The sequence below is a fragment of the Diadema setosum genome, chromosome 17, assembly GCF_964275005.1.
Source record: "Diadema setosum chromosome 17, eeDiaSeto1, whole genome shotgun sequence".
Classification (NCBI taxonomy): Eukaryota; Metazoa; Echinodermata; class Echinoidea; order Diadematoida; family Diadematidae; genus Diadema; species Diadema setosum.
In genome coordinates this window covers 22197287-22223231 of record NC_092701.1, presented here as the reverse complement: position 1 = coordinate 22223231, position 25945 = coordinate 22197287, and the positions used below count along the sequence as shown (strand labels likewise).

General features: G+C 37.4%; 2 protein-coding genes across 2 annotated transcripts; one reads left to right on the top strand and one right to left on the bottom strand.

Moving 5' to 3' along the window:
• Positions 1 to 269: 269 nt before the first annotated feature.
• On the bottom strand, positions 270 to 14279 carry LOC140240350 (AP-3 complex subunit mu-2-like). Its single transcript, XM_072320115.1, is given in 13 exon segments — positions 270 to 3201; positions 4123 to 4191; positions 4962 to 5012; positions 5616 to 5774; positions 6761 to 6863; positions 7295 to 7368; positions 7872 to 8018; positions 8450 to 8570; positions 9231 to 9361; positions 9930 to 10042; positions 10672 to 10777; positions 11256 to 11334; positions 14151 to 14279. Coding segments are annotated over 13 exon segments (1254 nt in total). The 5' UTR covers positions 14186 to 14279; the 3' UTR covers positions 270 to 3135.
• Positions 14280 to 14729: 450 nt separating this feature from the next.
• Positions 14730 to 25945, top strand: LOC140240843 (cell division cycle 7-related protein kinase-like). The gene is made up of 10 exons (XM_072320614.1): positions 14730 to 14798; positions 15948 to 16150; positions 17064 to 17150; positions 17958 to 18093; positions 19339 to 19432; positions 20872 to 21014; positions 21902 to 22064; positions 22563 to 23025; positions 23615 to 23764; positions 25202 to 25945. Exons 2-10 carry the CDS (start codon positions 15997 to 15999, stop codon positions 25633 to 25635), a joined length of 1824 nt encoding a protein of 607 aa, XP_072176715.1. The 5' UTR covers positions 14730 to 14798; positions 15948 to 15996; the 3' UTR covers positions 25636 to 25945.

The window sequence follows — 25945 nt, the reverse complement described above, 5'->3', positions numbered from 1 at the left end:
TGCAAAACTCTAGACCAATTTGATTAAAATTATCGATGTGGTGCCAATGCTACCTCTGGAAGTTAACACTAAATGGCAGATATTTCTAATCTCTCATCACAAAATTTTGCATACAAGAAAAAATATGATCTCCACAGGAGTACAATTACTAATAGGTGTCATTAGTAAGGTCACTTCTGTACACCAGCATGGTTCCACCAGACCCAATGTACTTCAACATATGACAACATTTGTATTAGGTCACATAATGGAAATTGAGCAAGTTTTATATTTCAATAGTTTATTCTTTATATACTTTAGGTATACATTGTCACAGTGAACATACATCATGTTCATTTCCATTGTCAGTACAACAAAATACAATATATATCATACTCCTACATTGATGCACACACTGTGCTAAATAGTTCAAGACATGGAATGCATCATGTTATATAATGGTGAACAAGTTTACAAATAATGGTCAATTTACCTTATACAATCAACCTTGCATAAGTCGAATAATCCCCGAAGTCAAAAGTTCTCTTCTCTTTATATTCTATTAATTCTAATCCTTGATAAGTCAAAGCTATATTCTCAGTCCAAATAAATTCGACTTGAGCAAGGTTGACTGTATGTCTAAAAATACTTCATGAACATCAACACACATTGCAGTATTATGAGGGCTAAAAAGCCATATTCTTGGTGGAAAAACAGCATTTTTACTTATCCTGCAACAGACATGTGTAGTGATCCATTGAGGATAAGCCTCATTTCCAAGAAACCTTCAGTATATACATACATTTTTTTTTTTTTTTTTTTGGGGGGGGGGTACAAAATACTGCCCAAAAAAAGTACCAGCTGGCATCTTTGTTGATGTCAAGTCTTGGTGTGAAACTGTTGGTTTTAGAAAGCAATGAATTATTCTTCTTCCATAAGAACAATACTCTTACCCTTTATCAATTTTCAAAGGCTATATCATTTATTTTTTTCTTGTCCTGGTAAGGGGTATCAGGAACCCCTACATCCTAATGAAGGCTTTGCCTCTTAATTTTGACAGTCATTAAAATGCAATTAAAATTCATTTCAAGAGAAATTGTCTCTTTGCTCCTTGAAATTCTGCTTTTATCAAGCATACATACTGACTGACAAATCAAAGCAAATTTCATGTACTTTCGTGTTTATAAAAATTCTCTCTGCAGTCATGTACAAGCATTTTGAGTTGATGGATGGCAGCTTTAAATGATATCACATTCAAAAATAGCACACTGGCTTAATCACACAAAACCAATACTGTAAAAGTGGTTTCTTTCGCGGTGGTTTTATTTTTGCGCTTTTCGCGCTTTGAGGTTGAACCGCGAATCTAACATCACCCAAAAATGTTTTGAAAAGTCGCGCGAAATTAACCACGCAAGGAAATGTTTTGAACTCGCCGCTTGTTACAACGCTATTGTGCACATGCACACACAAAGATTCCACGCAATGTAGGTAAGCATGTTATAAAGTACTCAAGATACGGGATTTCAAGTAAGCTTGCATTTAATTTCAATTTCTATTAGATAGATAAAAGAATAATTGGATTATAGTTCGGGTTTTCATGTGCAAAATAAAACAGTCTTTGCTGACTGTGAATTCACAGATTTTGCCGACCGCGAATTTAAACAATTTGGCACCGATGGAAACCGCCAAAGTATCTGTACGCGAAAGAAACCACTTTTACAGTATATCATTATCAATACCTCACAGAACTTAAACTTCATTAAACCACCTTTTCATTTAAAAAGAAATTACTCCCTCTCTTCTCGATCATCACAGACAAATATCTGCATTTCGAGACATACTGATGCATCATCTAGTACAGAATTCAAAAACAGAAATACTTCTAATACATATAAATGTAGTACTTATTACACAAGGTCTATAAATTGATCAGGCATGAACAAAGAAGAGCTGTTTCGACTGCATGCAGAGCGTGTGAGCCAAGTCAGAGCTGAGAAAATAACTAGGAAATATGACTGAATAATCACTTTGAAATTATGAACAAATTGGCCACTCTGAAGCCAGTTGCATTGCAGGACTATTGTTCACTATAACAATAGATGTGAAAACAAAAACATATTGTCTCAAGATATTACAAATAGTAACAAATTAACAATAATGCAAGTCTACGGTATGACTTTTAAAGGTAATCCCCATTTTTTGGTCAAGTTGACAATCAAAAGGGAAATTTTATTCAGTTTGTGTGCAGGTCACAGCAAGAGCTTGTACTGCAGTAACACTATTGCCAAGTTCATTTAGAAGTTTTGAAAGGCATCACTTTCGAGAAACCAAGTGAGACTTGAACAAGTTCCATAACATTCTTTTTTCATGTCTGATTTGAATAATATTTCCCTGTTCTGTCAGCTTGATTTTGCTCTACACATCAGTAGCCAACTTGAAAATGGCGTAACATATCATTGGGGATTCTCAGATAAAACTCGATGAACAGTTTCCATCAACCCGTTGAGAACGGTTTGATTTTGCTTCAACACGCATTTCCCATAGACACTTGCCTGAGTATACTTGGGACTCGTCCTCAACGGGTTTTAAAAATAACAACTTGACAAAAAGGGGAAGGATTTTTAAGGAGATGGGAGAATGGTGTCTAATTATGTCTATGGCAAAGACGATAATGCCATATATGATGGCATGTACACCAAATAGAACCTTCAGTCTCTATAGATATGCAGCTGAGAGACATGCAAACATGTTTGAAGGTCACGGATGATCATTTGTGCCGCTGTGAAGGCATCTAGAGATAACGCAAAACTTTGTGGCTTTGAAACGGCTCAACCTGCACTCCAAAGTAGCCTCTGATAATAAATCACTCTTAATTAACAGGTCAATTTCTTTCCACGCTGAGCACGAAAAAAAGGGGGGGGGGGGGGAGACAGAGAAAGGAAAGAAAACTCATATTGCTAGTATTCTCTCATATGCTGTTCAAACATGTGGGCATGAAAATACACATTCTTGTCTAAAATACATTTGCACAAAGAAATACATAGCTACACTTTACACTTTCTCATATCTAAGTTCAGACACTCGACACAAGTCAAGACGATTTCATAAATAAGTCTTCTGGAAAGTTATTTCCTGTCATAACATGCCATGCAGAAATCAGGTCCGGACTTGGAATTTGCCAGCTCTCGTCAGGTACTTGACTCCTTTGAAGGGTTTGTATTTCTGTTTTATAGAGAAAGGGATAGAAACAAATATCACTCACACTTTGATATCAATAGACGAGTCACATTTACAATCAGATCTACAGAAAGAAATTGAACTCCTTTGACAACTTGAAGGTAGAACTGTTTCTTAGAGTGTATTGAGAATAATCTGTTACATTTGTGCGACAGATTTTATTGGTCATTCCATTTTCACCAAGCAGCTTACATCAGTACAGCTGTCAACTTTTATTCTGCCATCATGAGCTTACACATAATAATACATATACTTTTCTTTACAGATTTAGAACAATAATATTTTTTTTTCCAGTTCTGAATGACAAGACAGACCCCTTTGTCACAAGTCTAACCATAGCATATCCACTAAATATCCTGATATTTGATATTTGATATGTGGCAAAACTTTACACTTTGGATCATAATTTAGATAAGACAAAAACAAACCTTTTCATCACCAGTGGTATTTTTTTTTTTTTTTTGGTCTGAATATCTATGAACAAAACACATATTATTCCTTTAGACAATGCTGTTCATCTTACATGCACACCCGGACAACTAAATGTTGCATTTTTGTGTGTGGGAAACTTTGAAATGTGATTAAGACCAACATTGAAGTCCCATGGATTGTACGATAATAAATCCTAAATTTGATGAAAAAGGGGGAAAAAATGAATACTGTAAAACCAGAAAATCAGTTTGTGTGCATTTTAATTTCATGAATTTCGCGAGAGCCAAGATTCGCGAAGTCAAAATGCATGTGAGAGTTCTTGTGTACACTAAATGAATGGAATGCCAATGGCAATTCATGAAAAATTCATGCCACAAAAAAAGCCTCCAGCTCCAATTCGCGCAAATCTCATGCCGCGAAAATATCTTGCTTTACAGCCAACAAACACATAAAAAACCTCTCGACTGATCTCACCTCTCCATACATGTCCAGTCGGTTGACCTTTAACCCCGAGATAGCCAGCTGGTTGATGGAGAACTGCACCTGTAGGACACGAGATCATGTGACTACCATTGTCAGCTACACTGTCAAGGAGAATCATAGTTTCTGTGCTTAGAAATGAGGGTTTGAATGATTATCACATACAGGTCACTGCATCTAGCAAAAAAGGTGAGAATAGCATTTCAACATTAGGCATTTACACGCCTGTCAACTCTAAAATTCAATAAATAATAATAACTGGGAGAAAACTATGCAAGAATAGGAATTTTCACCAATTTCCCATACATCACTATTAGCAGATGTTAACAAAAACAGAAACACAAAGGTTGACTGAAGCTTCTTCTTTCCTAGGACAATGGAATGCTCCTATTAAATGGGAACAGTTGACAGGTATGCATTTCATCAATAGATAAGATGGGTGCAATACAGAGTCACAGATGGCATATCAGAGTATTGATCGAGGTCTATGAAGCCTATGTACCTCGATGGTTAGGACAATAGCTGTGTCATTCCACAACAATATCAGGAATGCTTTGCTCTCCTCAATTTGCCAAAAGTACTTTACAAGGCAGATTTTAACTTAACTCGTTGAGGACAGGCTGATTTTGCTACAACACGCATTTCTCATAAATACTTGCCCGAGTATACTCGGGACTCATCCTCAATGGGTTAAGAAGGAAAATATGGTGATGCACTGTGCAGGGAAAGAGAAGCGGGCACAAATGACAAGCACTGGTACTTTTCCCTATCACCTGCTTCAACATACAGCTTACAGAGATACAAAAAAACCCCAAAAAACTGAGGAATCTTACATTGATGGTTGGATTGGCCTCCGGAGGGGGGACGCCGGACTGTAGTGACATCTGAAGGATGGAAAACAATATTTGTCCCTCATTAGAATAAAATTTGCAAACATTAACAGATGGAGCTCCCTTGAGAAATCCAGAGGGGAGTACAAAGATGGCACACTTGTGTTGGGGGGGGGGGGGGGGGAGGGGAGGGGAATCACAATCACAATGTTTGAGCAGTTTGTCGCATGGTAGTCAAAAGGCTGGTCATCATAATAGTAATCATGAAGAACAAATAAAAGAATCATATGATTTCTATTTTCAGTATCCTTAAGAATGTGAGTCAAATGAAATAGCAATAAGTTACAAGACCAGCAAGAGTCACAAAGCAAGATGCATATGAAGTTCTGTAGCTATTCATTTGAATGCACAACTACATTGAACCTGAAATATCTACAGCAATATCAAACTTCAAAACCATTTCTATTGCACTAAATGATGTACAATCATCTCTTCTTTTTTTTTTTTTGCAAACTAACACTGCTTTAAAAAATGCATACAAAAGGGCTCTATGAGAAGAATTATCATATCAGACAACTTTCAGAAAGGAAATACAAGTCTCATGGAGAGAATAGCATTTCTATTCTAAAGAGATTTCAAAAAATGTGCTGCACTTACTGATCCCTTGATGCTGGGTATCTTCTGTGGATTGATCTTGCCGACTTCCCACGACATCACCTTGGCAACGGGATCGAAGCTGTAGGAGCCCTGCGTCGGGGTCAGCGTCATGTTCAGAACTTGCTTTGGAAGGTCACAGGTTATGACAACATTTTCGACCTGAGCAGGGAAGAAGAGAGTTTGTTTGAGTGACCAAAGACCTGCATGCCAACATAGAAACTGGGCACTGGACCACTCGACCATTTGTGTGATATCTAGCTTAAACTGATCTCCTACCAAGATACCGTTTTCTAGTCAGAAGGGAATTCATAACAGCAACGTCATATGATAGTGTTTAAGCAATGCCAAAGATTCTAAACAACCCTTTGGTTTTAACTGCTATGATTCACTTACATGATATATCTACATGTAGGTAGTTTGAGATTCTAGAGTGCTTTATTAGTGCACATAAACATTCAACATGCAGGTAAGCATTTCCACTTGAATAATTTAACATCAATGCATGCATGGCAATGCCCGTATTGTCTTCTTACACCTTCAAAACTTTAACTTCCCTTTGGCATTTAATTTCATCACATCAGCTACTATTAGACAATGCACATATGCACATTTCTTCAAACCAGGAAGATTTCAAAAAAAAAAAAAAAAAAAAAAAAAAATCTTGTTTGGATGAATCTGCACACCTTTGTTATTGTTAAATGCTTCACCAACGTCAAATACTAAACTAGATGAGTTCTCTAAACATTTGCATGGTGAAACTTCCAGTTCCGTTAATTTGTGGTGAAGCACATGGATTCTTTTTCTTTGGGATACCTACTTATTCAAAGATTTTACCAATATATTCTGGTATTCATCAGGATGGGCATGTTGTTGGCGAGTAGCCTATATGCAGAGTCCTCCCATAACAACGAACATGGTTATAATGAAATTTCTTTACAACAAAGTAAAAGCTCGTGTCCAAAACTTATTATCATGACAGCCATTTCTGAAAAATTCCTTTCGTTATAACGAAATTTAAATACAATGAAAGAAAACTGTCAATCCTAATGAATTCCTGACAATGGAAGTCACCTGTAGATACTGCATGTGGAGAGATTGCCTGTCACAAGAAAAAAAAAATGCACTTACAAGAAAAAAATACTTACTGTCTTTCCCATGGTCTGCTTTGGTCCCACCGTCACCTCAAATCTTCCTGATGTCTCTCTGATCATAATGTTTGGCTTTACATACACTGGAATGGCAGTTAGACTGGCAAAGAGAAAGTATAGATACACACAAAATGAAAGCAAATATTTACTTCACAAGCAAACTTCACAAAAATAGCCCAGTGACAGTATGCTATCTTTTGCAAATGGATTTTTTCCCTTTGTTCTTTTTTTTTTTTTGCACCAGTGTTTCATTAACAAACTAAGAGCTGCTAAAATAAGAATGCAGAGACAAAACAATAGCTCAATAAAATCATTGTTCTCCTTCCATGATTCCATCCAGAGTTGGAAAATGGTAACCTCTCCTCTTTCACAAACAAAACGTCTGTTTGCAATGTAAGTACATGTTGTTAAATGGTCGCTTTGAGAAGGCATTTTTTCTCTTGAGGTATTATTGAACTAATATGGACACAGTGATGAATTAAGAGAGGAATCATTACAGACAGGGCTGAAACAAGTTTATACTAAACTCACTTGGAAGCTCCTATGTGATAGGACAGCAATCTGAAGTTACCATCGGGAGGGACAAATGACAGAACTCTCTCCGACTGAAATAAGGAAAGAAAAACGTAAAATATTTACACTTACAGTCTAGCATTTTGCAATATCTCTGGTATGTTCAGGTTTACCTTACCAGCATTACAATACGTGGCGTTACAAAGGATTATTTATTTTGTTCATTTTGTATCATCTTATTTTCACATGTGATAAATCAAATCGTGATTATCAAATATCACCGATTTCATACCTCATATGTCTCACTAGGAGAGAAATATTCTGACATCAGTTGATTTTAATCAGCATGAAAATCAAAACATACAGGTAAATTATGTCTGCTATTGACAACATTCATGTTACACATTAAAGCTATAACTGGTAAAGCGCAATTTCAAAAGAATTCAATAAATTCAGAACTGTAATATCCTCAACATCAAAACTAAAAATGTCTTAGGATACAGCAAAAAAACGAAAACAAAAACAAAACAATAAACGAAACAAACAAACATGTGACCACTTTGATGCGAAGAGGTCCATGGCAAATAAAACTCACCTCCCATCTCTTATATCGAACACAAGGATGGAAACTGACATCGTCAAGGAGACGGTGGTTGACAAAGGACATGGTGAGGTCAGGCATACCGGTCAGCTTCACCGAGCAGTCGATGTAGCCCTGGATCTCTGCGATCACCGTCGAGCCCTGGACAGCAAACACACAGGGAGATTAAACATTACACTACCGATCAAATTATTTTTGTAACCCTCAGACCACGATTAACCCTCTCAGTGCTAGGGACGTCCTATGTTTGAAAAATTTAACTGTTAAACACATTCCTGCTAGAAAATAACAATAATGAGAATATATTGTGATAAGACATGGTTGAGTATAATAATAATAATAATAATAATGATTCAGGTATTATGCCTTGACAATTACATCATGGAATAAGCCTTGAACATCATGTTGCATCTAAAAGGTGACTAAAACTGCAAGCATTTCCATACAGAAGTGTTTCCAATCATTATTTCAGAGAATAATCAAAATAGTGTGGAAGTCTTCCAGCAAAATATCACCATATTGATGACTGTGCATTAATCATAATATGATGGATGTTGCCATTAGCAACCTACCGCTTTATCAATGATGCAGTCCACCTCTTCGATGACATCAAAATAGGCCTCGTTGTTGGTGTATTTGACCCCGCTACGTCTCCATGGAACGTTAGATAGCTGACCAGTGGGCAGTGTATCACTCAAACTGTGTGGAGATATGACCACAAAGTCATTAAACACTGAAAAATTGCTCATTATATACATCAATGAAGGGCAATTTGTCAATCAGTTGCAATAAAGAAATCAAAACTCAAGCAAAACCCACTTCCCTTTATAAAAGGTCTTAACACTCTCATGACACTCTCAGTCAAAAGTGTCATGAGTTTACTAACTACACCTACAAAGCAAAACTGAGGAGAGTAGAAAACAAAAGAGCAAAAGATATCCAAGTACCAAAAATCCCTTATCTTTGCCTGTCCTGCCTATTTCTATGTATTCAGTTTTCTCTACCATGCAGAACAGATTTGATTAAAACATTAGCGAGTCATTGAATCTCTCACGTTTAACACAGACCCAAAATCTAATCAATGCATTGTTATGCTCGTTAGTTTCTATACTTCTTCAAATGCTCCTTAAGTCATACCATTGTAATACATATTTAGTGTTGGGGGTTTTTTTGTTGTTGTTTTTTTTTTGTGTGTGTGCATTTTGTTTTTGTTATTGTTTTTTAACTTGAATCAGCCTCCTGACCTCAGTGTGTCAGAGTAATCAGGCTAAAAATCATCTAAAGAAATGTTCTCCTTTAATTCCATCTCTATATCTCTCTCTATCTCTGTGAAAAGACTTGTCGCCTTGACACAAAACTTACTTTGAGCTGCCTGTGACAGTGTTGACCACAGTACGTAGAATGTTGGGAGGCTTGATCAGCTCCTTTAGGATATTTGATTCCGTGGCCAGTGGGAATCCATTGTCCAGCATTTCTTCTAGAAGCTAACAATCAAAATATAGAATAAAAGGTTTAAAAATTGCGGCAAAACAACACTGTGATATTGCTGATGTTTGTATCACTGCTTTTGATCTGTATCCACCACATGGTTAGCAACAAAATAGTTAGTTGCTTGTGTTACATCTTTGCCACTTGGGTTGCATGTTTGTGGAGTTAAACATATCCAGCAAACATCCCTGACGACAACAACAACAACATCATCATTGACACCATCATCAACAACAACAGCAACAACAACAACAAAGCAAACAAGAACAACAGTAATAACAACATATGAAACAACAGTAACTTGAGCTGAATGCGAATACAGTGCATTCCCGTTCTAATGAACACGGTTATAATGAAATTCCGGTTACACAGAAGTGAAAATTCAGGCTGTAACATTATCCGCTCTATGTATTTTTATTGTTAATTTGTTTGCTTATAACGGAATTTTAATATAACGAAAGAAAACTACCAGTCCCGCAGACTTGGTTATAATGGGAGTCCACTGTAGTAGATTCCAAACACTTTCCTACACATCCTGATTCATACCTGCTTCATGTCACATACCTCATAAACTACAACATAATGCTCCTTGATGGACGTTTCCGTGCACTCGGAGAAGTAGTCACTGAACGTGTCCACGATCCGATGCAGAAACTCAATCACAAACAGAGGGGGAGCTGTAGTGGGTTGAAACGGTGACATTCAAACAGATGAATAATATTGTGCAATGATTACTTAGTTACACAAGTAAAAAAATTTACAGCTGCACACAATGCCATGCTAGCGTGGAATATTTGAAGAAAAGCGGAACAACAGATGCCATAATTTGATTAACAGTCATTGAAAGGAATTATTTTCTGGGTATCAAATTGCAGTTTGCTATTCATTCTTACATCATTGCTACACAGACTGACTTTTTGGAAGCAGTTTTCTTCCATAGAAATATCAAGGACACCATTTGAAACATTATTAATCGACTGAAACTGCGAATCAAATTTGAGTTAGAAAATTATTCCCTGCATTGCAAAGTGACCCGGACATTGCTGATGATTACTCTGTCCGAGCTGCAGATTTACAATCACTTTGTGTGTGTACAAGTGTCAAACATTCACAAAACTGTATGACGATATTGACATAATGAGTAACATGAAAACATAATTATTGCATCACTGAATGTACTCATGTTCTGCATGGTTAAATGACGTTTCCAATAAATTTTGTCTTCATTTTTGTGATGGACAGGATACAAGGTACAAAACTTGTAATACATGATATTCAAATGCACAAGATCAATAGTAAAACATACTTTCATTCTGGACAACAGCTACAAAGTAGATGTGATTCCGGAAGATGCTGATGAGATAATGGTGAGGTGTAGCGATGATAGGCGGTACATCCAGCTTGCTGCAGGCCTGCCAATTTCAGAGAATATTTCAACATATATCAATGAAAGCATCAGCATTGACTATTGATTATACTGAGTACATACCAAATGCTGTATGCATATGATGGTAGCTGGTTATGTTTATTCCCCTTGTGTTTAACTAAGGTAATCAAGGGCTTGAAAAGTTCAATGTTATTCTCTAAAGGCCGCAAACGCATTATTCTACTGGAGCCTTGTTGACCTCTGTTTCACCATTCAAAAAAGAGCCAAGAATCTTTCTTCGAATCCTTCTTCAACACAAAATGGCATATTCATGGGGGGGGGGGGGGGGGGAGAAGCTGATTTTCAATGTGCATATTGAAAGGGGGATTCAATCTGATAACAGTAATGGCTTTTCTCCTTTTTTCCTCTCTTTTTCGTTTGCCTGTGTGTTGTGCTTTTCTTTTCAATCTTAATACACAGTACTGTAGGCAGCCTCACAAAGATTTTAGAGTTCATTTTCTTACCTTCTCCTGAGCTTCAAAGAAGTAATCACATACTGATCTACTAACGACGCTCTTCCAGTGCTTTTCCATAAAAATGTCTCTGCAGAAAAAGGCAAGAGAGCAGTTCAAAATGATCAAAAAGTTATAATGGAAGCAAAACTTAACATACAAATATAGAGTCTAACTGAAAGGCATTTGTAAAGCACAGTATGTATATACATTTAAGTTATAATGGAAAATTAGACATACACTATACAGCATGTACATGCAATGTTTCCTGTACTAAAGGCAAACAAATACATGTAGGGAAATGGACCAGAAATTTATATACAGTATTATGAGTGAAAATACAAGTCCATGAAAATTGGATTCCGTAAGAATTGAAAACCAGATGTGATACGCCAATGATACAAGGTACTTTTGTATTCCATTATCAAAGTTCATGGAGCAAGGAGACCAAGAACTTCACAAATTGTGGTTTGGTTGTATCAAATATTCAAAGAGACACCATTCTGTCCATTTTTTCCCCTACAGTAGGGTGTTGAAAGAAAATATAGATTATGCGTTTCCCTAAGTTCACATAACAAGCACAATTCTGGTGCAAATCCATTTTTTAATAAACTATCAAGCCCTAATTGAAATTAATAGTTACCATAAATTTGATAATTCTTATAGTCTTACTCTACAATAAGTCTAATAATACTAATGATATCCTGAAGTGATTGATACTATTATTTTCTAGTCTTAGAAAGTGTTTGTTTCCTAAAAGTATCTTCAAAGACCAGATGTTGAGGATCGCTTGCACAAAAATCCAGTTTTCCAGATGTATGTAGCATAATCTTTCTCATATTTTTCTCATTTTTTCGATGGTAATGATAACATCCACTTGTTCTAGAAAAAAAAAATGGCAGCCCACATCAGCTCATGAAAGCTCTATTTTACATGAGGTCAAGTTAAAAAAAAAAAAAAAATTATTATTACAATGTACTATTATTATTACTATTAAATGGTATCTTTATTCAACAGATCATTGTTTGCAGCCAGAGGCTGAATTACAAATAATTCTACACTCACAGAAATGAAAAATATACATACACACAGACAGTATTACATATTAAAAAAAAATGTAGAATTACATAATCAAGATAAAATGCAAGCTCATACAAAATGAGAACATTAAAAAAAAAAAAAACAAAACAAACCTCAGACACGGCATACATACAGAGAAATAATGAAAGTTTGGGTTAACCTTGACCTGTGACCCTTAAGTTCCAAAACAATCACTGCCAATCAGTACAACTGTACAAGCATATTCACTAAATTCCATAAATGTACCTTGAACAATTTCCGAAATTTGAGGAAGAAAAAAGGAATTAAACATTTTGACTTAAAGGACAAGTTCACCTTCATAAACATAAGGATTGAGAGAATGCAGCAATATTGGTAGAACACATCAGTGAAGGTTTGAGGAAAATTGGACGATCGATGCAAAAGTTATGAATTTTCACAATTTTTGTGTTGGAACCGCTGGATGAGGAGACTACTAAGGCTCATGATGTCATATGAGTACAACAGTATAAAGAAAATGTAAAGAAAATTCAACATATTTTCACTTTTTTTCGCATAATAAAAGAGCACTTACCTTGCCTCTTTCTAAAGGCAATGGGAATAATATTACCCATAACATATGTCAGTAACAAGTCAAGGGAATGTGTTCTTTTTTCAAAAGATGAAATTTTTTGAAATTCTCTTTATATTTTCCTTATATTGTTGTACGCATGTGACATCATACACTGCAGCAGTCTTCTCATCCAGCGATGACTGCACAAAAACTTCAACAATTCATAACTTTTGAACGGATTGTCCGATTTTCCTCAAACTCTCAATGATGTGTTCTACTAATGTTGCTACATTCTCTCAATCCTTATGTTAATGAAGGTGAACTTGTCCTTAAACCTTTGACCTTTGACGGCATGTCCCGTAATATTCTCTAAGAAAAAAAAAATATTAGGTAATCCACAAACATCGGAAAAAAAAAAAAAAGTTTCTCAGACCCTTGTTTCTTAACTGCGATGTCAAGAAGTAGGGCCTACCGAAAATAAAATTGTCAATGTGATATGTTTGTTGTCACTTCTTAGCTGAGAAAATTTCATTTTTGTTGGACTTGGAGATTGCGCCCATATTATCAGTTGGCTTTTTTTTTTCCTACTACTCCTACAGAATCTACTCCTAACGTTTGTATTAAACAAAAAAAAAAAAAGGTGGTATCCATGTAATTATAACACTTTAACAGTTAGAAAGTTTAAATCTAGGTCCTAAAGTTTACGACTTGAGGTCTCTTCATATTAATCCTAAATCACAATGGTTTCACGGTTTCACGGTATCGCGGTTGAAAAGCTCCATCCGGAACATCACTCAACATTGATAGCGGTCTGTGAGGGAACGGTATCTAATCGAGCTGTGCGCTCTTCATTGAATCCTTGATGGAAATTAATCATGTTAATGAGTGGGGAAGGGATGAATCCTTAACGTTACAATACATTCATGAATATGATCAATGATGACACTATCTTACAAGAACTTACAGTTACAAGAACTTACGAACGCCTACCGTCTTTTTCTTTAATTCAACTGGAAAGTTAGTAAGATACATGTACCCGCATCTATCCAGTAGGCCTGGGTCTAAAACCGACATGGAATCCATAAATTTTACCGAGTATTAATTGTCTACACACATAGATCCTATGTACATAGACACAGTACACATGTCTAAGCATGTGGGACCACACTGAAAAGAGGTGTGTGCCACGAAACGCTCACTGCACTGGCAGGCAGGCGGCAGGCAGGCATCACATCTGCCACAACTGGTAACAGTTTTACATCGGCTTCTAGCAAGAGTGAGAAACCTAAACTTACCCCGAGGAGTTGATCATAAAAAGGCTGTGTATCATGTTGACTTCTTGTACGTCTAAAGATAGCAAAAACCTACAAATTAAACCGTCATGGGAGGTTACGACTACACGTCTTCGTCGAGTCACAACACAACTAATTCTCTCCCACATATATCATACACACTCTAATGCTGACCTTTAAACTTCCCTCCTAACAACTTCCGGTCTACTACACTAGCACTCTACACGTACACACGTACACAATAACGCGGGAAATTCGTCTGGCGCGCCGCTAGCTAGCACGACGGGCCTCGGCGGCTTAGCTTTCGATGCAGCCCACGCACGTAGTTGTACATGCGACACATTGACGTGACCTGACACACTTGGGGGCGGCTGAACATCCACCGGGATCCAGTTTCTGCCAGTTAGGACTGTGGCTGTGCCTGAGCTCACACGGACTAAATCTCGCTTTTATAGCCTTGGAAGAACTTAGAAAAGTAATGAATTGTGATTGTCATGACTGATGGGCGTCAGTGCAGTGCCAGTATTACTACTGATCCATCGTCGGATTGAGCAGCCACATTTGCAACGCCAGCGAGAGTCAACTCACAAAAAGGCAAGGAAGGGCAACCAAGGCAAGCTCCAACAAGCAAAGGTCCCAGTGCAGTGCAGGGTGAGCTTTATGATTCAATTAAGCAAGTCAAGTCAAAGAGTCACCTGAACTTCAAGTTGGGTTGTCCTTGTAATACCGTATGGATTCATGTCAACACCAGGCAAGTCACCGTTTATACATAAAGACTTTATTTTGTCTGTGTCGAGTTTACTCAAGGAGGTATCTCTCATACCTCCTTGGTTTAAATTTACTCACAGTTTTTGTCAATGTCAGTAAATTTACAGTGCATATTTTTAATCTATGTAGAATCTAACCGTTAAACGTAAAAAATGCCACTCTCTACTCTGATGCAGTCCAGTAGACGTTCTAGAGATCTAAATGTTAGGATTCTAACCGTTAGGAACTATCAGATGTAGGTCTAGGCCTATGTAGAATGAAGGCCTAAATTTTTACTCCTTTGTGAATCTCATGTAACTTAGGGCCTAATAAGTATTGTAACACTGGTCAAGGATATGGCACCTATTGCCCTTGTGAGCAGAGTCTTTGTTTAAGAATACTTTTTGGCACCTTCTTCTCTCACCTTTTTGAACCTGGCTGTAAAACGGGCACCTTAGAGAAGGGATCTGAACAAGATGAAATTTAACTCTTTTTTCCATTGTGTCTTAAATGAGAGTCTTAGCCATTAATTAGGAAAGGAATAGACAGTGTACTAGAATAGTAGAAATGATCATCTAGACTAGGTATAAATATGTCACAGTATTTTTTTTTTCTCATAGACTAGCTAGAATTTTAACACGTTACATGTAACGTTAGTCATGTTTGTTTATAAAAGTGTGTAATAATACGTCCTAGTCCTTATTCTGTGATACATTATAGACGTACTCAAACGTGTAGTTAGTAGTAGTAGTAGTCGTAATGTTAATATGCAATTTAGCCCCTGGGCTAACAACTATACGAATAAATAAATCTTTCTATATCATATGCTACATAGTCCCGGGGGCCAGCCACAGCAGATATCTGAAAAACTGTGAAGACTGCAAGTTTTTACACTGTAACTCATTTTGTCATTACTGCACACTTCTTATTTTCTTAAACTGCCTGTGGATTCAATATTTTACAGATTGCAGGAATTTATTGTGTTTTTTTTTTTAAAGAAATATATATTGTCATTGATGTCATTAACATCTTTATAATTTCTTTTCATTTTAGTTCCAGCTATAGTGTCGAGTTCCAGGTGAGCTAGCCTACTACTAGCACCATGTCCAATGCTGTAGAGGAGGGTTCTACTAGTGCTATCAGTCTACAACATAGTTTAGTGGAGACAGAGAATGCAGAGATGCCAGGAAAATCACCGAAAACATCTGGAAAGAAGAGGAAGCGCACTTCATTCCCTTGCCCGAAAAGAGTTTCAGGTAGACTTTCTTGTTGAATAACTGACAGCATTAAAGGAGCATATCGTGGATAGCCATCAGAACCCAGTAATAAATGACAAATTATAGAACACATAAGATCTGTAATTATCAGTGAAGCTGATGTTTTGTGCTGATATGATGTTATTTCATTTTCACAGTCATCTTCAGACATGGTTGTTGGTAAATATTTACTGTCCTACTGTATTCTCTTCCTTTTTTTCAAGGTTTGGTGTAATACCACAACATGATTTGTTTATGCTTTGGTTATCTGTTTTACACCTGTACATGGCATATCTAGAATACAGAATATATGCTGGTTCTTTTTCAGGCAATTGATTAAAACACTACACTGGGATTTTTTCCTTTAAAACTCAAACAAAAATCTGTTCAGAAGATGAAATGAGGAGAAAATCTTGTGTTTTCATAATTTTTAAAAAGGGACTGAAAGTGTCCCCTCATCTATTATACAAGTACATGTACAGTATTTATGAATGGAAGGAAGATAACCTGAAGAATCTGGGGCCCGTTGCATAAAAGTTACTGTTATGGTAACTTTGCAATCCAATGGTAACTACCATGGCAACAATACTCAACAGCCAATCAAAATCAAGAATTCCATGGAAGTTACCATTGGATGGCAAAGTTACCATAATAGTTACTTTTATGCAACGGGCCCCTGATCAGTGAACAATACATTTTGCGTGTGTGTGTGTGTGCTTAAAGAGAATAGAGATTGTGCATGACAAGTTACAGAGTACCATGCTATATGGTTAAATTCTGTACACCTACATAGCAAGGTAGTAGTCATGTTTTCGGTTGTTTTCAAGTTGACAGTACAGCTGAGAACATATTCTGGACTATAATAACAATGTTCATCCTTTTTTTTTTTTCTTTTCTTTCCCCATTTTTGCAGAGAAAGTTCGGGGAGACATCAACAATTTGCTGCAATCTGTTCCCCAGGTTGATGAACTTTTCAAGGTCATTGACAAAATAGGAGAAGGTAAGCATGTGGATGTTTCTAGAACTTCTATTTTTTTAACCACATTGATGTAACAGTTTGTAGGTGGTGTCAATGCTGAGAATTATTTCTTTCTCAGCGTATGCAGACAAATTTAAAGGCAACAAAATCTCCAGTACTATGTTTTGAAATACTATCAGTGATATTATCTGTGCATTGCATCACAGACCTGAACCTTTGCTGAACTATTTTCTGTGAACAGATTTAAGTTGTAATTTTACAAAAATGTCAAGAAATGCTTGTAGTCATAATTGGTTTACTCTTTAAGCCAGTCTCATCAAGGTGGGCTTGTTAACACTGCATGTCTTTAACCCATTGAGGAAGAGTCCTGAGTATACTTGGGGAAGTGTCTATGGGAAATGTGTGTTGTAGCAAAATCAGCCCATCCTCAACGGGTTAATTGCAATGTCTGGTTGACCTGTCTGAACTTTACCTTTTTGTGGTCAGGGAGAAGCATTAATATATTATCGTTTTTAACACTTTAGATTTCAATTTTGGATTTTTAGCACTTTAGAATTACATTTTGGATTTTTAACACTTTGGAATTAAATTATTCAAAATTTTTATTTGCATCATTATACAAATCTAACAGGATAACACTTTCAGCAATATTAAGGGAGAAATTGTGTTTACAAACCACTATTGTTTAACAGTAGTAATGAAATCAAAAGGTTTTTTTTTTTTCCTTCTATAATTTCAGGAACACTTGCAAATGAGCATCCATACCTTTTAAGTTACTAACACCCTTTTTTTTTTCTTCCATTGTTTTCCATATCTTTCTCCCACCAGGCACATTCAGTTCTGTATACCGAGCAGTTCTCAAGCAGTATCCAGATTCCAGCCAGGAGTTTGCCCTGAAACACATCATTCCCACTTACCACCCTGATCGCATCCTCAGTGAACTCAGCTGTCTGGTGAAGATTGGGTAAGGCCTATCTCTGTCCAACAAGTAGCAAATTCAGTCCTCTGTATGGTGGATCAAAAGTTGGCTACACCAAAGAAAGTTGACCCCACACTTGCTAGTTGCTGACAGTTATGATCATTCAATGATTTGCATGAAAGGTGATAGGTTTTGTGATCCATATTTTCACCACATCAAGTACATCTGTTCTTAGTAAAGAGTTCCCTTAAAGGGAAGATAAACCCCAAGAACAATGTGGATTGAGTGAAAGCAGCAACATTAGTAGAACACATCAGTGAAAGTTTGAAGAAAATCGGACAATCGATGCAAATGTTATGAATTTGTAAAGTTTTGGTGTTGGAACCGCTGGATGAGGAGACTACTAGAGGTTATGACGTATGAGTGGACTACAATATCAAGAAAATATAAAGAAAATACTACAAAAATCCATTTTTCATGAAAATTACAAATTCCATCAACTTGATATTGACATATGTTAAGGGTAGCAATTATTCCCCCTGCTTTCTGAAAGCGGTTGGTCCACTGCTCTTTCATAATTCTAGAAAAGTGAATTTTTGTTGAATATCCTTTATATTTTCTTTGTATTGTTGTCCACTCATACGTCATATCCTCTAGTAGTCTCCTCATCCAGCGGTTCCAACACCAAAACTTTACAAATTCATAACTTTTGCATCGATTGTCCGATTTTTCTCAAACTTTCACTGATGTGTTCTACTAATGTTGCTGCTTTCACTCAATCCACATTGCTCTTTGGGTTTACCTTCTCTTTAATCAGTAGTGGTCAGTTCTGAACTGACCCCCTATGGAATGGCCGAAATATTTTGAAAATTTTAAAAAGACAAATTTAAAGAGACATGTTCATTAAAAAATAAATAAATAGATAGATAAATGTTGTGGGTCCTGATTAAGTGAAGTGGCAGGGAATTGCTACATTCTTAATGTAAACTCTTTGCAAGGATTTCTTGTTCATTTTAATGAGAAATTATCTTATCCTCTGGACGATGATAGATCAGATTTGTAACTGATGAAGACTGGTTTTAAATCCATGATGCTACATTTTGTATTTTTTTTTATTTTTTTGTCCTTGAGGTGACCAAAGACATGATGTAGAGATTGTTACACTTGGTAAGAAATGTTTGTTACTGATATATGTGTTTCCTTTAAGTCCCGGGTACTAGTATTCAAGCAATACCAAATCAGTTTGTGAAGGTAGTGTTCATGAAGGATATAATCTCTTTTCTGTGGCAGGGGCTGCAAAAATGTGATGGGGGTGAAACTGACGCTGAGGGATAAGGACAACATCGTCATAGTGATGCCTCATTTTAGGCATGACAGATTCCAGGTAAGATGGCTAGTCAACTTAAAGGCATTATTTACCATGTGCAGATGAAACATAAACCCAGCTTTAGTGCTTGAAAATCTGTAGTTCTAAAATGTGAGCTGGAGATAGAAACAACCAATGTAAAAATGTTGATCAGTGTAATCAATGTTAAGTATTGTTAAATGTACTACATGAGAACAATAGTTATAATAAAATTGTTTCCAGAATAAACCATCAGCAGTTATGGTTTATTGAGAAAAATAGTGGTATATCCTTCTGCTTCAGCTTTTATTGCAAAATTTTTATATAGTAGATGTTTTGTGATACAAGTGACCTACACATATGTGTTAAATGTGATAACTCGAACATTTTTTAAATTACTGCCCCCAGTGTTAAATAATACCTTTAAATCACAATTTCATTGATATAATTCTATAATACATTGATATTCAGCTGTCTCTCTTGACTACACAAGAGAAATAGGCAAATGCAAGTCATGAGTCTGTAAATGGTAAATATTTACACGTCACTGCTGTGATGCAAGACATCCCACAGCCCAACTACTTATGATCCAGATCCTGATGAAGGTCATGACAGGCCAAAAGCTTGATCTAAAGGGATCGTATAGTTTTGGTTGAGACCTAATTTCAGGTTTCTAACATTTTTGGTGAGATAGTGAGAAACCTCGTATGAAATATGAAAGAGCATGTAATTCTATGAGGATTTCATTGTTTATTTGATGAAAATTGGTTTTGAAATGGCCGAGATATCCAAAAAGAGCGATTCTAATAAAGTGTGGGACCCACACTTTATTACGATCGCTTTGTTTTACTTTGTTTTTGGATGTTTCAGTCATTCCAAACCCGATTTTCATCAAATAAACTTTGAATTCCTCTTAAACTGGTATGTTCTGTACTATACCATAAGTGTTTTCTTGGTATCTCGTAAAAAGTTAAAAGCCCAATTCTCATCTCCACCAATACTTTACCATCTCTTTAAGGGAAAAGTAGAGAGCAACATTAGCCTCAAACTTGATTTCTTCCACATATATATTTGCCGTTCATTGTTTATAAAGTAGAGTGAAAACTTATCTGTCATTTCAGGCCTGTGTTTGTCTATAATTGTTTTATAGAATTTTAAAAAGCATTTTAATTGAAAGATTAACAATTAATTCTAAATTGGCAGCACAGTTTGGAAGATTCAAGTTCTGTTTCTCTCTCAAATCGACATTCAGTATTTTTTTGTTATCGTACTTTTGTACAGATTTAATGAATTTGACCAGTTACATCCAAACCTTTTCCAATACATGTATAAGATATGCAGTGAAATTCATTGATGCCAATATACAGTGTAGTGACAGATAAGATGTCACCGAGTAATTTGTGTAGTGAAATCATCTGGATTTGATAGGTTAAGCTATGTGAACTCAACAACCACATTTGATTTGACTTTCCTGACAGGATTTTTACCAGGACATGTCCGTGGAGGAAGTGAGGGAGTACATGAGGAATCTCTTCATCGCCTTGCACAGGGTGCACAAGTTCAACGTCATCCACAGAGACGTCAAGCCGGGCAACTTTCTCTACAACCGACTCACAAAGCAGTACGTCATCACCAGAATTTTGTTTTGTCGCAGCGTATTAGGCTTATACCTAGATGAAGTTGTGATAAACCAGACACTAATTAACAATGAATGAGGAAGAAACAATCTGTCTAAAGTGATAATCTGTGAGTTTTGTTGGTTTTTCTCAAGAAATTCTGTTGTTACTATGCAGTAAAGCCTGTAGTTGCAAGTATTTTTTAGATATCTTCACTTTCTTGTAAAAAGCAAGATATCTGGTCTTGGACAAATTTGTATGTCACATCTGTAAAAGAGAAAGTAGTGTGACTTATGTGTTGACATGTACACAGTACTTTAGTAATGCCAAATGATAGCTGTATATGTGAACACAGGGTTACATTTGGAAAACTGTGCCAATAAGTTTAGCTGCAGAAAAGATTTAGGAAGCACACATATCTTTGCTTGTTTGCTCTCTTTCATTGCATATCTTAACTCCCCAGATCACATTTTAACTCAGACAAGACTTTGCATACAACAGCTGAAGAGATTGGGTACCTGCAGTCGACACCATGGATAGATTATTGCTCAGTAAAATTAGCATGTGGAATGAGAGCAGTTGTGTTTTTGCTATGCTTCCGACATATTCAGCTTACATCTACACATATACGTATAGGCATGCATCAGTAATCACTGTGCTTGTGTATACCTCTCACACTCTGCCTTGAATATTCAGCTTTGCCAAATTATGCTTGCTTTGGACACAGTAGCCATGTCTGATGTGCCCTAATTTTGCAGCCTCTCAACATTGCACTTAAGGGCATTATTAACATAGCAAGTTAAACATATCTTCTGAAGTTGGAAATACACTTTCAGACAGAAAAAGAATCATACCTTAAGTAAAATATTCTTGCGTTGTCCTCTCAAACTAGGTATGCACTTGTAGACTTTGGTCTTGCCCAAGGAGTGCCCTCAAAGTCCACATTAAAGGCATCATCTAAGTCTACTGTTGAGGGAGTTCTTCATGAAGACACACCACGGATTTCCCAACTTCGCAAGAATACTCGCCGAACAGCTTCAGTTTCAGAAAACAAGGTAGAGTGTCATGATGGATGTGTAGTTTTGATTTTGTAACCTTTTCTCATATTACAGTGTCTTTTGTCTGCTCATAATGATTTCTCTCTCAAATTCAACCTTTCTTAGGGGTCGCTTATATGAATGTACATCAGAAGCTCCATAGTGCTGAGAGGAATATAATGTAATTAGATCTGAGACGAACAGATGGAAAACTTTAAAAATACCAAAAGTGTGCATGAAAGTGAGACACAACAAAGCAGGATTATTCCTAATGCAAGGCTGCACGCTAATCCATTTTTTCTACTGGTCTGACCTGTCTGTTGGACCAGTAGGTACCCAGTTTTTCCGTATTTTACTGGTCTATTCCTGGAAAAGTTACTGGTCCAACTGATTTTTACTGGTTAGTGATCGTCGGACCAGTGCCAGTGTGCAGCATTGCCTAATGCAACATTGAAAGGGAGGTCATAATGTCAAGAGCAACATTTCTGTGAACTGAACATGCCTCCTTGTTAATAGGTTGCGGAGAAAAATGGCCTGAAGAGAACCGTGTCAGAGTCTTCTAGGGGTCCAGCCCCTCATCTGGCCGAACTGGACCCCAACACGTTCTGCCATTCCACAGAGAAGTCCTTTCGGGACAGGCGACACCGACTGATCTCCATCACCGAGGAGGACCCGAAGAGGAGTGAATCCACCACGCCGGCCCGGCAAGGCAGCGAGAACATCCAAGATGCGCACCAGACAAGGGAGAAATTGACCCCCAAGCCGATGGTTCTGACGAGGAAAGGGGCGTCGCTGGCCATGAAGGGCATCGGGAAGAGGGCTGGGCCCGAACCCGCATCCCCAGAAGCCTGTTGTTGCTATGGGTTACCACAGGTGTGTGACATCTGTCTGGCTAGGAGCAACCAGGTAGCCCCTCGGGCTGGCACCCCAGGATTCAGGTCTCCAGAGGTTCTTCTGAAGTCTCCCGATCAGACAACCGGTAAATATAAATATGCAATGATTTTAAAATCAGTTATTTTTATATGAGAAATTGCCAGTAACTATGGTAAATTTCCTAGTAGGGTAGATTTTGTCAAATGAATACCTGGACATATGAGATATATGATTTCCAATCGATGTTTGATCTTTTATGAAATGACTACTAGATATTTGATGGAGAAAAACTGTGATGTATCTTATTAAACGTTGACTATCACTTTCTTTATTACGAAGTACCTGGTACTTTGGCATTTATTACAAACAAGATGTTACATTTGTGCTGAAAAAGACACAAGCAGAACAATTTACGCTCTAGTCCTGTGTGGTCACTGTATTTGAAAGAAATTGTTCAGGTGCTTTTTTGGTTTGTTTGTTTGTTTGTTTGCCATAATCTGTTTTAATGAAGAACTGGGAACTGATGTGGAAACTTGGTTCCAATAAATATACCTTGAGTTTGTCACTCTGTACATCATGTATCTGAATCACCTCATATCTGTTGTCATGTCGTGGGTTACATTTGAGTGGTGAGATCATAACAGAGGTGATTGGTAAAGCTTCATTAATTTGTTGCCTCTAACTCAAATTCCCAGCCGTGGACATGTGGGCAGCAGGGGTCATCTTCCTGTCCATCCTCAGCGGCCGCTATCCCTTCTTCAGAGCGCCGGACGACATCACTGCCCTGGCCCAGATCATGAGCATCATGGGGTCCGAGGAGACCAAGGAAGCGGCGAGGGCGATAGGTAGGGGCAAGCATGGTATTACCGGACGCATGGTATTATCGGACACGCACATTTTTGCGTACTAATGACATTCTGTACGCGCGAGACTTCGTAGATTAGCCTCACAGAACTTTGTGTGGACCGAAATCGCAAAAAACGCCACATAAAAATGTAAAAACACGAAAAAATTCACATTTTACCTCAAATTTTATAGTTGAGTGACCCGCACCTCGAGATAGCTAATATTTATGCATGTTTGAATCACATTTCGCGACTGAAATTCTATGAAATCCCACTCACATACAGGAAAAATGATGAAGATTCCAATAGAACCAAAAGTTCACTGATCGATATCGGAAATTTGTAGCTATCGTCCTCAAACGCGAACGATGCGGAATAGTTGTGCGCTAAGGGGCCCGCAACTCGTCACCCGCGCTTGCAGCTCCCATAGACAAAGCATGTAAACTAGAAGTAGAGTCTAAAATCAGTTGTCGGTTTTTTTTCACAAGGTTCTATTCTGTGAACTGTTCGAAATGTTCAAGACAGACATTTTGCCGTAAAATACAAAATTTTAGCCTCATTTGCCAATTTTTTCTTTGTCATCCGCTCAGTGATAATGTGTACGATGATTTGTGGGATAAATTGTGATTCTTGTGCAAGGATTAGGTGCGAAAGATGTCGATTATTTCATTGCGAAAATCGTGTCCGGTAATACAATGCGATTTTGCACCGCGCAAAAAGACAACTTTTGTAGAGGGTTATGTTTGAAGCATATTTTCTAAAAACTGGAGTGAACAATTGACATCAGTTGGCTGAATTCGTAATTTCCAGGAGTCTGTGAATAAGTGATGTTATTTTTAGCCCAAATTTCATCCTCTGAGTACGGAATTCAAAGCCACGAAAGAAAGCGTCCGGTAATTGGATGTGCCACCCTACTATTTCCTTCTAAAGTACACACAATTACCCTCCTGACTGCTAGCTCTTTGGAGTCTCCCCCGATTTTGACTGGTGAATGTTTCAGCCCTATTCCTTAGAGGAGGATGGGTATGACAAAAATCAATATTTTTATGCCAGTTTAGTACATCTACCAGTTACATATGTGTAAGTTGAATCTTTTAAAGCCATCTCAGATGGCTTTAAAAGATTCAACTTACACATATGTATACTGACTCTTGTACAACATATATTATTGAACAAGTGCAAATATATGTGCATTAGCAAAATTAGGGAGTCTACTTCGGTATAGTATACAGTGACACAGATTTTGTTGTTGTTGTTTTACGTGAGGTTGACCATTTCCTGGAGTCAATTTCATTTTAGTTATTTTTTCTGTGCATAGACCACGAAAATTGTTAAGTTAGTGCCAAATTGTTAAGATATTTTGTACATGAGAAACAACTTCAGAGTAAAAACTGAGTAATTTTGCCCTAATGGATACCAAATTTTCTTTCCCCACAGGCAAACACCTGCAGTGCAGTGTTAAACTAGTCGCCATGGATCTGAAGAGCATGTGTCGCCAACTCCGACATGGCACAACAGAGCACCGGCAAAAGTCTCGTCGCCGCAGCAACGGGGAGACATCAAAGCGGCGTAAGAATAGCTCCGAGCCAGGCCCATCTCCCAAGGCGAGAAAGAGTGGCGCAAATGGGGCAGATGCAGGTCGTGGCAGTGGAGCCAATAACGGCGACGTTGGAAGCCCACCCAAAGACGGCCTTGTTTGTAGCTCCATCTCGATGGAGAGTGAGAGTCCGGGGGTTAAGGAGGAGGAGGAGAGGGACCAATTTCCGGATTCTGCATACCACCTCCTCTCCCGCCTCCTTGAGCTGGACCCAAGGAGGAGGATCACTGCCGCAGAGGCGTTAAAACATCCCTTCCTCATGGAAGCATCCTGATGAACAGAATCGTGTTCATAGCTGTCCATCTACCTTCAGATTTTCTATTTCCAGCTCACAAACGAATCTCAGAGTTTTAAACCAGCGTTTAGCTGATGGGTTCTTGCTGCCATAAAGACAATTTGATCTTCACAACAAGTGCTATAACAAGTGCAAGTATCAAAAGTTGCAGCTGCCATAGTACCTGACTGTTTATCACGTAAATTGCAATTAAAAGGTATTGCAAGTTACAAATGAGCTCTAATTAATGGAAGATGGCATAGAGTTTACTTTCCATTCCTATATGTCAGGTGTTTTTTTTTTTTTATGC